This window comes from Protomyctophum parallelum, assembly GCF_964188405.1.
Source record: "Protomyctophum parallelum genome assembly, chromosome: 14".
Classification (NCBI taxonomy): Eukaryota; Metazoa; Chordata; class Actinopteri; order Myctophiformes; family Myctophidae; genus Protomyctophum; species Protomyctophum parallelum.
This window is the reverse complement of record NC_139709.1, coordinates 34,179,765-34,196,866: the sequence shown is the minus strand read 5'-3', so window position 1 is coordinate 34,196,866 and position 17,102 is coordinate 34,179,765. Positions and strand designations below refer to the sequence as shown.

General features: G+C 44.1%; 1 protein-coding gene across 1 annotated transcript in view; it reads right to left on the bottom strand.

Annotated features, from left to right (window-relative positions):
* Window positions 1-297: 297 nt before the first annotated feature.
* The window catches only part of LOC310871273 (uncharacterized protein), a gene marked incomplete at its 5' end in the record, with an annotated part of 63,467 nt that continues 46,662 nt past the window's right edge, over window positions 298-17,102 (bottom strand). The window contains 16 exons of the mRNA XM_083782759.1: window positions 298-570; window positions 1,885-2,168; window positions 2,850-3,038; window positions 3,693-3,809; window positions 4,491-4,628; window positions 5,413-5,520; window positions 6,062-6,217; window positions 6,523-6,630; window positions 6,939-7,067; window positions 8,753-8,824; window positions 9,284-9,394; window positions 10,830-10,937; window positions 12,672-12,746; window positions 14,270-14,297; window positions 15,354-15,532; window positions 16,048-16,158. Of these exons, the coding sequence (XP_083638885.1) occupies window positions 310-570; window positions 1,885-2,168; window positions 2,850-3,038; window positions 3,693-3,809; window positions 4,491-4,628; window positions 5,413-5,520; window positions 6,062-6,217; window positions 6,523-6,630; window positions 6,939-7,067; window positions 8,753-8,824; window positions 9,284-9,394; window positions 10,830-10,937; window positions 12,672-12,746; window positions 14,270-14,297; window positions 15,354-15,532; window positions 16,048-16,158 (2,174 nt within the window). The 3' untranslated portion in view covers window positions 298-309. The remainder of the gene's footprint in view (window positions 571-1,884; window positions 2,169-2,849; window positions 3,039-3,692; window positions 3,810-4,490; window positions 4,629-5,412; window positions 5,521-6,061; window positions 6,218-6,522; window positions 6,631-6,938; window positions 7,068-8,752; window positions 8,825-9,283; window positions 9,395-10,829; window positions 10,938-12,671; window positions 12,747-14,269; window positions 14,298-15,353; window positions 15,533-16,047; window positions 16,159-17,102) is intronic.

Sequence of the window (17,102 nt, the reverse complement as noted above, 5' to 3'; positions counted from 1 at the left end):
ACAAATACACGTGATGCGGAAATCCGCTGCGAGGAGACAAAATACCCCACCGAGCCTGCACCTGATGTACACTCGCTCTATGCGGTCTCGGAGAGCCCACTCGGCTCCTCCACTCGACTCCACTCTCGTCCTCGATGGAGCACTTTAACAAATGGAACGTTAACCATTTCTGGGTCACGCTGGAATGACCCCGAGTGACCGAGTGGGAGTGAGCGAGTGTCCGAGATTTTGGGTATTGGAATTTAGCTATAGAGACAGAGAGAGAGAGAGAGAGAGAGAGAGAGAGAGAATGACATGGTGACCACTATACTATCGGTCTCTGGTACAGACGTGGCACTGACTAGCCTTCTGGCGCTGCTGCTCGGCTGCTTTGATGGTGCCCGGCTCTGGGGCGAGGAACTGGTCCGTTGGGCCCACGGTGGTCAACCAGAAACTGTAGAGGTTGGCAAAGTAGTGACAGGTGCCCCGCGCGCCCTGGCACTCTATGAAGGGGTGTGTCCGAAAGTCCCGGAGGCAGCTGCCCGAGGAGGTCAGAGACTGGCCTCCGCCCTCGTCACCTGCACCTGTGTGCTGAGGAAGGAAGGAGGCGAGAGAAGCAAGCAAGCACACTTTCAGGGGGAAAATAAATGATAATAAAACATTTAATTCATTATATCTGTTATAAACTCATTTGCTAACCCAGAGGTTTTTCAAACTTTCCCCATTCCAAAGACCCCCCCAAACAGCGTGCACACCAGGGGGGCAGTCAGCCAGATATTTCGTGAAGCCTCATTTGAAATCGGTAGTTCATATAATGGCCTGTTGTGGCGCTGGACCGGACCCAAAAAGCCCCATAGCTCCATAGAGGCCCATGTATTTTGGCCCAACTTCACCTAGACTGTATTACCTTAATAAACATGGTCATGAATACTTTCTTCTTCCAGTCACTAGTTTAAAGTCTCATTTCTAATGTCATAATATTCTTTTTGGAAAATTATGGTCCCATTAATTAAAAAAATGACCATAAAGAAAAAAAACCATCGCGTATGTTCTGAGGGGCGTGGCTACCATTACAGTCTATGATCGGGATTCCCCTCCCACTCGAGTCAAAATAAAAACCAACGGAGAAGAAGGGGGGAAGTCCCGCCTCGTTGTCTGGGCAGCCAATGACCAGCTGGTATACAAAACGGAGCCAGCCAATGGCCAGCTGGTACCAAAGATGGCGACTTACATCAGGAATTAGCATATCATTACAGGCTTCATTTTACGTTCATGTTAGACCCGGGGAACGCTTTGTCCATATTTTTACAGTCTATGGTGCACACACGCTCGCACACACACACACACACACCAGTGTTGTTTTTGGCAGCAAATTTAGATTTTAGTTTTAGTCACAGTTAAATAGTTTTTATAGTCACATTTTAGTCACCTGGAATGTTCAGTGTTAGTCTAGTTTTAGTCGACTAAATGTCATAAGATTTTAGTCAACTAAATCTACAGTTGATTTAGTCGACTAAAATGTGTTTTGGCGGGCCTTGATGCCGTCGTAATGACTGATTTTGCGACGCGTTGTGAGCTTGTAGATCGGCTATTTTCAGCATGCAACCAGGACTTATACTGGATCTATTGTCCACTAGTCCTTTCCTATTATTTTAGTCTAGTATTTATTAGTTGACGAAATTGTCAATATTATTTAGTCTTAGTTTTAGTCATCATAGCTTAGTTTTCATTCAGTTTCCATTTAGTTTTCGTAGTAGGTAGTCGACGAACATTTTTCATCTTAGTTTTAGTCGACGAAATCAACACTGACACGCACACACGCACACACACGCGTGCACAGACACTCACGTGCACACACACACACACACACACACACACACACGCACACGCCTTCCTCATGCTCACCAGGAGGAAGGAGTAGCCCGTCCAGAGGCTCCTCCAGCCGGGCGGGCAGGCGGGAGGCGCGTGGTCCTGGCTGTGAACCGCCACCGCCGGCGTCGACGTCTCGCACACCACGCAGCGGCTGATGTGCGAACCGATCTCGGCGCCGGAGAAGGGCATCATGGGTATGGGCGCGGTGGTGGAGAGCCAGTAGGACTTGTCGTTGCGGCTGGAGTAGTGGCAGGCGCCCGTGTTGCAGTAGGAGAAGGGCATGGTGGAGAAGACCGGCAGACAGGAGCCAGCCTGGCCTGTAGGGGAGGAGGAGGAGGTGGAGGGAAGGCACAACACAGGGTAAGCTCAATGGGCTCTATATAGAGCGTCGCAGTCCCGCCACCCGCATTTATCTAAATGACGGAGCGGTTTGCGCAAAGACCCGCCCGGCAGCACTGTTTAATGCAATGTATGCATTAAATAAGTATTCTTGTCGAATTATTATTCATGACAAAGTTGTACAGTATGTATATCCATCCAAGTGTTGTGATTGGTCCAAAGAATATCGTATCTGATGGGGAAATACATCTGGCGGATGTTTTCCGGCCGACACTTCCGCCGATACCGTCTCTGTCTGTGACCAGGCTTTTCACTGTTGGTTCCATTTGTACACTCTCAGAGTTACAGACCTGTACAGTGCTCATTTGGAAGCCGCTCAAGGACACTTTGAGACCCACTGGTATGTAGCAGAGTGTTTTTCCAGTGAGTCAACATGCAACAACAGCAGCACCCTGACTCTGTTCGACCAGAATGGAACAGAGCCTTCGTTAGTATCATCGGTAACACCTGTGAAGGAAAGTGGCCCAAGCTCTTTCCAAAATGTCATGTATATATGCATAGAGCCCATTGGGTATCACACGCACGCAGGCACACACGCACGCACGCACGCACGCAGGCACGCACGCACACACACACACACACAGGGGATATAGCCGTACCTAGGTCCTGTGTGTGGGCCTTCTCCTGACCCTCTAGGTACACCAGACTGTAGCCGGTCCAGAGCTGAGTGCTGCCCTCGGGGCACCGTGGCACCGCCACCGACTGGCTGTGAACCACCAGCAGGTAGCCTGGACTCACTGGGCCGCTCCGGCCCGGCTCACCTGCGTCACCTGGGCGGCCTGCCGGACCTGCAGGGGACAAGAGAGCACCATGTCAGTGTTCTTCATGTCAAAGACCCCCAAAATATGTTGTTCCAGGGACGAAAGAAGCAAAGATTTGAGTTAAAAAACGTTCGCTCTGAATGAATTTATATTCAAAGATTTGCGCCACATTTTCCACAATCTTTCCAAAATATCAGATCTACAAGCTCGTAGCACGGCACTCGGTGCTTGTAGATCTGCTATTTTTCAATAGCTAAAGTATAACATAATGCTTAAAACACCAAAAGGGATTCCCGCTACGGATGGGTTAAAAGAGAGAGTGGGAGTGAACAAAGTATTCTAGAACATAATTAACATATAAAAGGGAGAAGTCGAACCATATAGTTTTAGTTTCCCCAGCTCAACTAAAGGGCTACACCGTCTGCGAACGCCGCGCATCAAAACAGCCGCCTCCATTATTTTCAATGAACCTATCCCACACCGGCTCCGTCCGACGCGCGTTCACGCCTCGCCTGACGCTCCGATACGCCACCGTTCTATTTTCCAGCGTCGCTGCGCACCCAGTGTGTGTAGGGCTTGATTCAACCTCCCAACAGTTCCAGGATGTTCTCCTCGGTTTGGTTCTTGACACCTGAATTTCCCCACATATGAATCAGTGAAGGTTATCTTATGACGTCTCACCCTCGGCACCAATGAATCCACGTGGACCGCTGTTTCCCAGGTCTCCCTTGGGACCGTCATAACCGGGGGGTCCCGTTGTCCCAGAGAGGCCTCGAGAACCCACAGGCCCCTTCCAACCTGACATAAAGATGAGCACACATGCACACGCACACGCACACACACACACACACACACACACACACACACACACACACACACACACACACACACACACACACACGCCAGTGTTGATTTTGACAGCGAATTTAGATTTTAGTTTTAGTCATAGTCTCTTGAATAGTTTTCATTTAAGTTTTAGTCACACTTTAGTCACCTGGAATCATGTTTTAGTGTCGACTAAATATCATAAGGTTTTTAGTCGACTAAATCTACAGTTGATTTAGTCGACTAAAATGTATTTTGGCGGGCCTTGATGGTGTCGAAATGACACCATTTCGACACCGCCAATGAAAATAGGCGATCTACAAGCTCACAACGTAGATCGGCAATTTTTAGCATGCAACAAAGTGTAAAATATTTACTTTTTTTTACTTTTAATTTACTTATACTGGATCTCTGGTCCACTAGTCCCTTCCTAACATTTAGTCTAGTTTTTTATTTGACGAACATTGTCAATATATGTATTTAGTCTTAGTTTTAGTCAGTCAAAAAACGAAATCGTACTTTTCGGAATACTCAAAAGATATGCCATGCGGTGAGCAGCACGCAACGCAGACGAGCACACACACACACACACACACACACACACACACACACACACACACACACACACACACACACATTTACTGTATGACTCACCTGTAGGACCTGGGATCCCCGGAGCGCCTTGGTTGCCAGGGTAACCGTCAGGTCCCGGAATACCAGATGGCCCGGCTGGTCCCAAAGGGGCGGGCCGTCTCTTCTCCGCCGCTGCCTCTCCTGGGAGACCTCTGACACCTGGGGAAACACAAGGTAGACCAAGAGGTTCCCAAACTGTCTGTCCGGCCCCCATAGAGGGCGGACAGACGCCCCCTAGGGGGGTGCGTGACATGAAAAGGGTCATTGCGGTTTTATGGTGTTATTTACCACAAACGGCAAAATCCGGTGAACACTGTTGTAAGCAGATGTATAGAGCGGCTGCGGGAGTATACAGCAGCAGCGTGTCTCTCAGTGCAGTGACATTCTGTGATTATTTGCCATAATCATATAAAAGAAATGTATCATTTTCAGCCAAATACAATAAGACTGAGCATTGGGGGGGTGCGTCAGCTAGGTCAGGAGGTAACAGGGGGTGCACGGTAGGGCTTTCACTTCTAGTGATTTTTACTAGTTGACTAGTTGTTTAAGTACCTACTGTTATGTAAAAAAGAAAAAAATAAAGCAAATGACTTGGAAGTTGGAACACTTTTGGTCTAGTGGTCATAGCGCGGCACTACGAACTTGTAGTAGGTCTGCTATTTTAGAAAAACCGTAAAAATGTGCCTCAAATCTTTGAATATATATTGTTACAGAGTGAACATTTTAACTCAAATCTTTGCTCCCGGTGAGGTCCCTGGAACAACATATTTTCAGATGGGGGGGGCGGAGGCATATTACATATAACTTTTGGGGTCCTTGACATAAAATATTGAGCACCACTGATACAGAAACATAAGGTTTTTCAGAAAACTGTCAGGGTTTTGAAGAATTTTACCTCGTCACAATAATTGGCCCAAAGTGGCGCCACCACCACCACACTCACCCATTTCCCCGGGAAAGCCTTTATGTCCTTTGGGGCCGCTCAGTCCAGGGTGACCTCTTTGACCCCTGCGTCCTTCGGCACCTCTGGAACCGACGGGTCCTCTTTCGCCTGTCGGCAATAACCCCTTTTGGTGTTAGCATTATGCTATGCTTTAGCTATTGAAAAATAGCAGATCTACAAGCTCGCTACGAGCTTGTACGTCTGCTATTTTTGAAAAATCGAAGAACGACTGACGAGCTTTTTCAGAAAACTGTCAGGATGTAGAAGACATTTTTAGAATCTGATCTCAGGTCAAAATGGGACAAAGCAGTGTTTAGGTGAAGTTGAAAGTACCTCAAATGGGCTTGTGTGAATTCAGCCTGATCGCACAGAAAATAGTATATTATGTACAAAATCGCAATTCCGTACATAAACGACTAAAAGACCCAAAAGTCAGTTCATATATACTAGTGTTTGACGGAGGCGTGGCTTTCACAGACATGGAAGTGCAATTTCACCGTGGCCGGTAGACGGTAGATCCGCTATTTTCCGGCGCGCAACAAATGCTTTCACAAAATAAATGACTGAAATCACTCGTGGCGACTGAGAACTTGAATCCCCGGGAGATGGGAGGTAGAGGCTGTGCATGTACAGTATGTGTGTACCGTACCTTTAGGTCCTGTAAAGCCTAGGCCATTGGTTGGCCCAGGCTGTCCCGGGTGGCCCCTCTCCCCCTTACGGCCCGGTAACCCGGGGAGGCCAGGGGGTCCTGGGTCCCCGTAGGAGGTATTGACACCGCCCGGAAGGCCTGGTTCACCAGCAGGACCTACACACGACACGCACACACACACACACACACACGTCGTACGGACAGAGATATTCGTATTAAATAATGGATTCTAATTTATGTACGATTATATAAAGCCAAGGAACAGACACACAAAAACAACACGCACGCACGCAGCCGCAGCCACGCACACACACACACACACACACACACACACACACACACACACACACACACACACACACACACACACACACACACACACACACACACACACACACACACACACACACACACACACACACACACACACACACACACTAAAAACAAAGTTCAGTGCAGACCTGGGGGTCCGGGGGGCCCCTCATATCCTGGGTCTCCACCGGGGCCCTTCTCTGCCCGGCTGCATTCTCTGCCCGGGAAGCCAGGCTCTCCGCTATAGCCCGGGGCACCTGAGAGGGAGCAATGGAAAAAATCTTGAAAATGTGGCGCAAATCTTTGAATATTATATTCTTTCAGAGCCAATGTTTTTAACTCAAATGGGAGGGTCCCTGGAACAACATAATTTCAGATGGGGGTCGGAGGCCAATTACATATAATTCTGGGGGTCCTTGACATGAAAATGTTTGAGAATGACTGACATAGACACGTAGGGTTTTTCAGAAAACTGTCAGGATTCTGGAGACATTTTGTAGAATCTGGTGTCAGTCCTATAAGTAAATGTACTCGCATCACTGCTAGTAATAATGCGATACGGTACCTGGGTAGCCGGGTGGGCCTTGGGGGCCTTTGGGTCCAGGGTAGGTGCTACCGGCGGGTCCAGGCGGTCCACGTTGACCTTTGCCCCCAAGAAAACCAACTGGACCCTGTGGGCCAGGACTATCTATTCCTGGACAGAAAAGGAAAAAAAAGCACATACATTGTCTATTCTATATTCTATTCTTTAGGGCTCTATCTTTGCCCATGCCCTTATCCCTAAACTATACTTTGCCTTTCTTTACAATTTTGATTTTTTTATTTTTATTGTTAAAATAGCCAATCTACAAGCACACAACGTGTCGATGTAGATATTTTAACTATTCAAAAATGTTTTTCAAAATAGTAAAAAAGAAAAAAAGTAGTTTAGGGATAAGGGGTTTAGCATGGACGAAAATAGAGCCCAAATTATATCCAGGGTTCCCTGGCTCTCCAGGTGCCACAGCAGATGCTAGAGGACAGCAAAAACAAACAAACAAACAAACAAACAAAAAGATATGGCTCAGCTGTTTTTCGGCGTTGCTGAAATTGCAGAAGCATTCAAAACAAACAACCCGAGGACGCAGAGTGGACAAGAGGTGGCCGAGTCTGTCAAGAAGGTGATAGAGAAAGCCAGCACAACGTTCCCAAGTGCAACGGTAACCATCTCTGCACTGCTGCCCAGAGACAAGCTTGGGCAACACGCCCTAGTCATGTTATTATTTGATATTTATTTATTATTAGAATATGTTTTATTTTTTCATTATTATTATTTATAATCCTTAGGTTTACCAATATTATTCATATCTTAATTTCTGTTATTTAAACTCAACTGGTAGCTTCTATAGGAAGGCCACTCGATAAGCCCCTTTGGGTTTTTTTTGGCACTTCCAGCACATCATGTATGTAACTAATCTTGTTTCCTATTGTATATTTGCTTTCTGTATTTTATTTTATTTTACCATATTGTTGTTATTATTTACATATGTGCAAATAAACTAAACTAAACTAAACTAAACTAAACTAAACAGAGAGGCCATCCGTGTACTTTGCAATTTGCATTCCACCTAGACTTGCGTAGCCAGACAACTATTCCACAATCTCTGAATGCTAGTCTGGAACTATACACCTATGATATCAATTGTTAAGGACGAAAGAGATGTGATTGCTCCTGGAGGTCACCCATGCTTGATGTAGGCTATACTTGCAGTGACATAAGAATTTAGCTTTCGATTATCAATGTTCATTTTTTTATCCCTGTTCTGATAACTCACCATCACAGACTGGATCTAGGGAAATGTGGCACGGACATGCAAAATACGAACAAAATATATGTCTGCATAAAACAATAAACACAGCGTTCTGAGGCTCTAAATACTTTTCTAGAATATGAGTGTAATAGTGTTAACAAAACGCACAACGGCGTAACAAACCATTAATTCCTATGGAAACCAAAACAGATATAGAGCACCACGAAAAATTCCACTCAAACTTCTATTCTATTCTATTGTACTGTTATGTTGCATCCATGTTGATGTCCTTTAAATATTGTGCTTTGCATATTAAACCCTGCTATGTTTTTGAGCTTAGCCTTAGACATTGATTAGCATGTTGTTTTATACATAGACTCGTCTACATATAGACGTTGAAACAACGTTGCTTCAACGTCTAATCTAAGCCTAGGCCGCTTTTTAGCCCATTTTTAGACGGCCCCTTTAGATGTACAGTATATTAGACGTCTATTAGACTAAAACAAAGAGCTCAGTGGTGCATGGGTACCACCAAACTGCAAATAGTGTACAAAGTACCTCATAATGCCCCCCAACCCGTGTACTGTACCTCTAGCACCTTTCACCCCTTTGGGGCCTGTCAGCCCATTCAGTCCATCCAGACCTGGTGATCCGCGTGTCCCTGTGATATGATGACATAAGATGACAGCACACTATACTGTACACTATGTCACATGAACAAGCACTTTCTATGATATGATACCCTACAAATGTTAGGAAGGGACTAGTGGATAAGAGATCCAGTATAAGTCGGTTACATGCTGAAAATAGCCAATCTACAAGCTCACAACATGTCACGCTGCGACACGTTGTGAGCTTGTAGATCGGCTATTTTCAGCAAGTGTAATAACAGTCATTACGACCGCCAAAATACATTTTTAGTCATACTAAAATCGTATATTTAGTCGACTAAAACCAGACTAACACTAAAACATCCCAGGTGACTAAAATGTGACAAAAAAACTATTATTGAAAACTAAACTAGAAATTTGCTGCCAAAAACAACACCGCATGCAGTGTCTGCATGCGGTGTCTGCATGCGGTGGTGGTGAACGGCTCCGTGTCGTGTCTTATAGTATACCTGGAGGTCCAGAAGGGCCAGGTGGGCCGGCTGGTCCCTGACGGCCAAGGTCGTCACCTGGAGTACCCGGAAAACCTGGGCGACCCGCTGTCCCCCGAGGACCGGTCAGTCCTGCTCACACACACACATGCACGCAGGCACGCACACACACAGGCAGGGCAAAACAGGAAGTTAGCAAAACATGGAACTGAAAAAAAATGATGTCTCTGATTAATAGCACTCCAGAGACAGAAGTTAGAACTTCACATACGTTGTAATGTAATGAATCATCACACATGTGTAGCGACATTGCCCTGAATATGTAGAGCTGAGCATAGAGTATGGTGCAGACAAATTGCTCAGATTGACACTTTTTAATGACCCGGAACTTTTCAAAATAAAAGGCGCTAGAGTGCCCAGCAGATGAGGCAGATTTTACTCTGAAAAGACCCGCCTTCCAATCCCCCCCCCCCCCCCCCCCCCATCATTACTACCTCGCGCTAATAAATAATTCTGATGATCTCTCTTTAGAAGCGTTCCAATTAAACGAGATGCTTGGTTAAGTCAGAAATTAGGACAGAACATCAGCGTTATAATCAAAACCATGGAGAGCGCCGTAGATTTAGAGAAAATAGAAAGTTTTGTCGGCCCGTAAACAAGGAAGTGAATGGCTGCGCGCAATGCGCGCAAAACATGTCCGAGAGCTCTGAAAAAGGTGTCGCCTAGCAACGGCCGCTATCAAAAAATTGATTTTAGCGGTCACGTTTTATACCATTAAGTCATTGGTGGAGTGTTCTCAACCCATCTGTGAGAGCTGTGCCTGACAATGACCGCTTCCTTGCAGCCTCTATCTTCAGCACCCTGGACAGTGCCTCTAAGCACAGTACTGACAATACCGATCGTATACTGTTCAAATATTCTCTCTCCTTTCTTTCATGTCAAGATTCTGTGCCAGGGACCTCGACGAGAGAAGACTTGTGTTGTTTCAAGGATTTATTTTATACTCCTTCATATGAGGGCGGTAGTGGCTCAGGGGTAGAGTGGCTGGATGGTAACGGCAAGGTTGCCTGTTCGAACCCGGGCTCCCCCAGAGTTAGTGTCGAAGTGTCCTTGAGCAAGACACTGAACCCCAAATTGCTCCTGATGTGCTGGTTGGTGCCCTGCATGGTCTCCGCTGCCATCGGTGTATGAATGTGTGTGAATGGGTGAATTGATGCACAATCTATGTAAAGCGCCTTGTATAAAGGCTCTATATAAATGCATCATTTACCATTTATGAGATAATGGCAGATCTACATCACATCACAACGCTTTTTAGGTTGTCTATTTTTGGGGTGGGACACCATCACACAACTTAACGGAGAATTCCGCACCTAGCCGTTTTTATCTCTCTTTTTTTTTTACTGAATTCTATTGATAATGTGTATATTAACATAAAATACATAAAAATACAAAATATTTGGACGTCAATCTGTGACTTGTGTGATGTCACCTCCTTTTCCCCAAAATGTCGTTAGGAGCATAATATTTTGACCTTATGTCTAAAAACCAGGCGTTTAGATATTACCTCGTCCTCCAGGCCTTCCTGGGTTGCCAGCGATCCCCGGGGTTCCTCTATATCCAGGGATCCCCCTGGGTCCAGGGTTACCTGGAGAGCCAGGTGTCCCAGCAAGTGCTAGAGAGATAGCAAACATTAAAAAAAAAGCTAAGGCTCAGCTGTTTTCGGCATTGCTCAAATTGCATCACTTAGTACCAGAGCCATAGAGTAAGACAGAGTTACGCATACTCTGTTCACTTCATGGGGCCAGTCCAATGGCGGCTCTTCTACATAAGACTTCTAGACTTGGTTTGTCCCTATTTAAAGGCTTCAAATGGGGACAACCGGAAGTTTACGGAATGCATTGGAGTCTATGGGCTCGCACGAGTACATGGACCACGTGACCGGGCTGTTTTCTGCCCCTCCTCAATATCGCAACTCTTCTATTAGATGGCTCTGCTTAGTACTACTGTGTATTTCAGTGGTTTTCAACCAGTGGTCCTTGAGGTGGTTCCAGGTGGTCCCCATCAGCTAAATGATTGTAGTTGGGCCCTTATTAAATCTTTAACTCCTGAGAGCGTAAAATGAAACCAAATGTGTTAAACCGGCTGGCTTCTTCCTTTCCCTGCACAGTATTTTTGTTCTTTGATATGTATTGTCTATTTTTGTATAACTATGTGCTAAATAAATAAACTAAACTAAAAACTAAACATATGTAGGTGTTAAACATCTGCATTACTTAATTTACAAGATGTCTACACAATTAGAGCATGTAGAATCATATCAAACAATAGGGTCTGAGAGGCTAAAATGTCATCAAAATTAATGAATGGTGGTCCGTACGTGGCTCAAATGCCAAATAAATAATGGGCCTTGATATGAAAAGTGTTGAAAACCACTGGTGTATTGTACCAGAATATGATATCAATTGTAAGAACGAAAGAGATGTGATTGCTCCTGGGGGTCACCCATGCTTGATGTAGGCTATACTTGCAGTGACATAAGAATTTAGTGTTCGATTATCAATGTAATTGTTTTTTATCCCTGTTTTGATAACTCACCATCACAGACTGGATGAAGGGAAATGTGCCAGTGACATGCACGGACATGCAAAACATGAACAACAAAGGATTAGTCCGCATAAAACAATAAACACAGACAGACACAGATGCTCCAATTAATTTACCGGTACTAGAATATGAGTGTAATAGTGTTAAACACACATGATCAGTGTCAAAACCATAGACTGGTCAAAACCAGGGGGGCAGTGAAGCCAATAGTGTCTGAAGCCGTAGGAAATCCTGCCTTCCTGAAAGTTCATATAATGGCCTGCTGTGGCGCTGTCATTGGGCCCAAAAAAACCCAAAGCTCCATAGAGGTCCATGTATTTGGTCCCAACTTCACCTAGACTGTATTACCTTAATAAACATGGTCATGAATACTTTCTGCTTCCAGTCACTAGTTTAAAGTCTAATTTCTCATGTCATAATATTCTTTTTGTAAAATTATGGTCCCAAAAATGACCATAAAGTCGAGTATGTTCTGAGGGGCGTGGCTAGCGTTACTGTCTATGATCTCCCGTTCGAGTCAAAATAAAAACCAACGAACACAACGCACACCATTATTCCCATGCAGTCATTAACACATTACTTGGAGTGTGTGTGAGCATCTTTAGTGTCATTATAGGATTCTGTGTGTACATGCATCTAGCTTTGTGAGATTTTATTCTTGGTTTGTGTGAAACACTAATCAACAGTTTGACATGCACCGTCATGAACATACGGACAGAAAAACAAATATATACAGTATATATATAATCTTTTTTAAAGTTTTTGTTTTGTTTTCCTGGTTAAATAACAGTAATAAACTCACTTGTGCCTCCGCTGTCTCCTGGCTCTCCTTTGGGCCCGGGTAGACCAGGCTGTCCGAATGATTCGCCTGGGTCACCTGGAAAAGTGGCTGAATCATTACTTGTGCATTCCGACTACCTCCGCCAACAAGGAGATTATGCTTTTTTCACCCTTGGACTATCTGTTTGTCTGTCTGTCTGTCAGTTTTGCACCAAACCTGGTGAAAAAGGTCGGTTGTAAGCCAAAGAAGAATTGATTAACTTCAATGCACACAATGGGGTCCAGGAAGAACTGGCTCCTAGTACTACGGCGCAGTGTTGTGTTTGGCAGCAGGAGGAGTGCTGAAGGCTACGCTGCGTCGCTGCCCAGGTGACGTCACTCATGGGACTCCTCCATGTCTCTCGCTGCCACTCAAGTGACTACTGGCCAATCACAGCACGTCTTTTCCCGGGAGCTTGACAAGCTTCTGTTCATGCTTCTGCTATAGATGCTTCGCAAGAAATCTCAGGAAAAATGTTGACCCCTCTCGAGAACGGGATCCGCACGTAATTCCGACGGAGCATTAGTCAGCATTAGTCAACTCTGGTTAAAGGCTTTTTGTCAGTAGTTCTTGTCCAGCCCAATTGCCACTTTGGTGGTGGACTGTGCTCTTGGTAAGCATGTTCTAGTTTGACATTAATTCCAAATGACTCGCCTCCTCAGACATTTTAAATGAGAGGGTAGATTTTAATTGGCCTAGTGCTGCTAGTGCAATCACGTGCAATACAGTCAATTAAAAGATCAAAGACAATCTGGTATTACACCTGACCTGAGTAGTAATAATTTCACCTCTCTTATTCATACAGTATGCATGAATTAAAAAAAACATTATACCCGGGCACTTCAAATAAACTACCCAAAGAAATAAAGATACTACTACTCATTAAAGGACCACTTCACCACTTTTCAACCTATCTTCATATAATAGGTCCTCACTAATAATCATGATAAAATGGCACGATTCTTTTCTACTCAGTATGTGTCTCATAGGAGGGCTGTGGGCAGTTTAGAAACCGTCTTCCAGTGACATCATCATTAGGCAGATTTTTTTTTAAACAAGATTCTTTTACAAAAATGTTTGGATTTTCATTATCGTGAGAACGATGGCTTCCATTTTCGCATTGCAACTTTTCAGGACTAGAAAGCCTGCAGTTTCTATTAGCTTGTATTCCCCATCGATGATGTCACTGGAAGACGGTTTCTGAACTGCCCACAGCCATCCTATGAGACACAGACCCAGTAGAAAAAAATTGCGCCATTATTTCATGATTATTAGTGAGGACCTAGTTAAGATAGGTTGAAAAGTGGTGAAGTGGTCCTTTAAGTCTGCATGTTTATCGCAGGAGGTGACTGAATGGCGTTCTGTCAAACGCCTTCCACAGTGTCAAAAGGCAGCTATACTCCAATAGGCCCATGCCTTTTAGCCTGGATAATAAGCCTTGACATTAGCTCTCACTTCATTTTACTGCATTGATGTATTGGTCAAGATAGCGGGGAAATCAGGATTAAGAAGAACCTTCATCAACGGTGTCTGTTGTGCCTCACCTTTAGCCCCTGATAATCCAGGATGCCCTGGGTTACCATGAGGTCCCGCAGCCCCTGGGTCCCCCTGGAACAGGAATGAGCACAAACTGTTTTTACTCCATTTGTTGGACTGGGATACTGTAATTTATATAGATGAAAGTCATTCTGACCTGAGATCAGATTCTAAAAATGTCAGTTTTCTGAAAAAGCTATGTTTCTATGTCAGTCGTTCTTCGATTTTTCAAAAAATAGCAGACCTACAAGCTCGTAGTCTGCTATTTTTCAATAGCTAAAGCATGACATAATGCTAACACCAAAAGGGTTCCCGCCCAAAATGGGTTAAAGCCACTATACTGAGTCCGCAAAGGTACTATCTCAGCATTTTAAGCCTTTTTAAGACCTACCGTTGTACTACAGTATTACAACATTTATATTTTAATTCATTTATTTTTTTCCTGTTCTATTTTTCCACCTAAACATCATCATTTATGTTCATTGGTTAGACTTGCAATGCCATTAGTCATGATATTTGCATTTAAATACCCCCCCCAGAGGCAGAAATTCACACAACTTCAAAATCTCTGGATTTTTAACAATGTTTAACCTTTGACCTTTACCCCTGAGAAAAGTAAGTAAATGCCTGTAATATATATTTTTTTGTGATCATTAGAATGTCTAGGACGCTCTGAAAGAATATATATTCAAAGACACATTTTCAAGATTTTTCAAAAATAGCAGACCTACAAGCTTGTAGCGCGGCACTCTATAACTTTGTTATACATAGGGGGGGGGGGGGTTTGCAAAATGAAGTGCCCCCTTTGGAAAAAAGTATGCCCCCCTGCTGATTTGTGCCTGGAGACGGCACTGGTTCCCGCCCCAAATTGGATAAAATAAAAAACGCAAAAAAGGGTAGCCTATTATTCATTAGAAAAACTCTAAAAACTCTGTTGTATCCTGCCCTTATTTTCTTCTAATTATTTGTTCGGCCCAATCTTTTTTTATTTGTCAACTCGCCTGTTGTCTTTGTCCGAGGCTTAAAAGTCTTTAAATAAATACTTTTGGAAACGTCTACGGGAAAAATTAATATGGAATTATTTCCTGGTGCCCTCGTCGTTCTGAAAGGGGGTGGGGCGCTCTATACCAGTACTCCAGGTGGTCCGGCGTATCCGCGCGGTCCGATGAAGCCCTTCTGTCCTGGGGCGCCAGGAGTGCCAAATAAGCCTGGCCGGCCTGGATGACCAGGTGGGCCCTTACATCCAGGTGAACCGGGCACTCCATCAGGCCCTGGGTCACCGTGTGGTCCTTTGGGGCCCGGTAAGCCTGTTGAAAATAAAAGATAATGTATAATATTGATGAAGTTGCCATGATAAAAATGAATATAAAAGAAAACTGGGACCTTTTTCATGTTCTTGTTTTCGTAGACTAAAACTTAGACGAATAATGTTCTTCGACTACCTTTTATCACTGAACAAAACCAAATGGAAAGTACATGAAAAGTAAGCTATGATGGCTAAAACTAAGAAATATACTGACGATTTCGTCAACAAATAAAAACTAGACTAAGATGTTAGGAAGGGACTAGTGGACAAGAGATCCAGTATAAGTCATTTTACACTTGGTTGTGAGCTTGTAGGTGAGCTAGTGTAAAATCAGTCATTACGACGGCATCAAGGCCCGCCAAAATACATTTTAGTCGACTTAATCAACTGTAGATTTAGTCGACTTAAAACGTATGATATTTAGTCGACAAAAAAACATCCTAACACTAAGACATTCAAGATCACTAAAATGTGACTAAAACTGCTGTCAAAAGCAACACTGAACAGTGTTTTTACCATGGGGTCCCGGGTTGCCAGGCGGTCCACGCTGTCCTGGCAGTCCAGGGATTGTGGTTGAGTTGAGGCCTGCTGGGGGCAACCCTGCTGGTCCCGCTGGGCCAGGGCGACCTGAATGGGACAACACAATGTGACCAATGAGTGAGAAGTAGAAAACAGAGACTCCCCTAGACTCCTATAGACTCCCATAGACTCCTAGACTCCCCTAGACTCCCATAGACTCCCCTAGACTCCCATAAACGTTTCAGAAAGTATTAATTTAAAGTCCTTGAAAACGATTCTACAAATGTACTTTCTCAAACTATTTCATGTCAAGGACCCCAAAAATGTGACGTATTTGGCCGCAGACCCCCATCTGAAAATATGTTCTTCCAGGGACCTCCCCAGAAGCAAAGATTTGAGTTAAAAACGTTATATATACATATAACGTATATATATATAAGAATATATTATCAAAGATTTGCACCACATTTCCACGATTTTTCAAAAATAGCAGACCTACAAGCTCATATGAGCTTGTAGATCTGCTATTTTTCAACAGCTAAAGCATAACATTACATAATGCTTAATACATTGTGTGCTGGGGTATTCTGTGAGGCTGAGCTTGGTGATGCTAGGGACTTTACATTGAAGTAAAAAAAGATTTCGGGGCCCACAGCAAAATGTTCTCTTATAGCGAGAATCACACCGCATACATCAAAAGAAAGCCTAAAAAATGATTTTACCATCTTCCATTCTGGAGATATTGACCTTTTTCTAACACCTGCTTTTGCCTGAACTCTGCTCGCTTGAACAAACAGCAGAGATATGGAAGGTTGAAGTTGACAGACATTGACAGACAGATATAAAAATGAACACAAATAATATCATATACATACTACACACTGAATGAAAGCCCTGAATGTCTACTTTTAGGAGGAAAACAATACACATTGATCCCATGTACAGTTTGTCAGTAATTGGCTATTGAATGCAGCTTGCGCCCACCAGAGAACTTTAGAGAAGGCATGGACCTGAACAACTATTATTCACAAAATAAGGCCTATAGCGACATG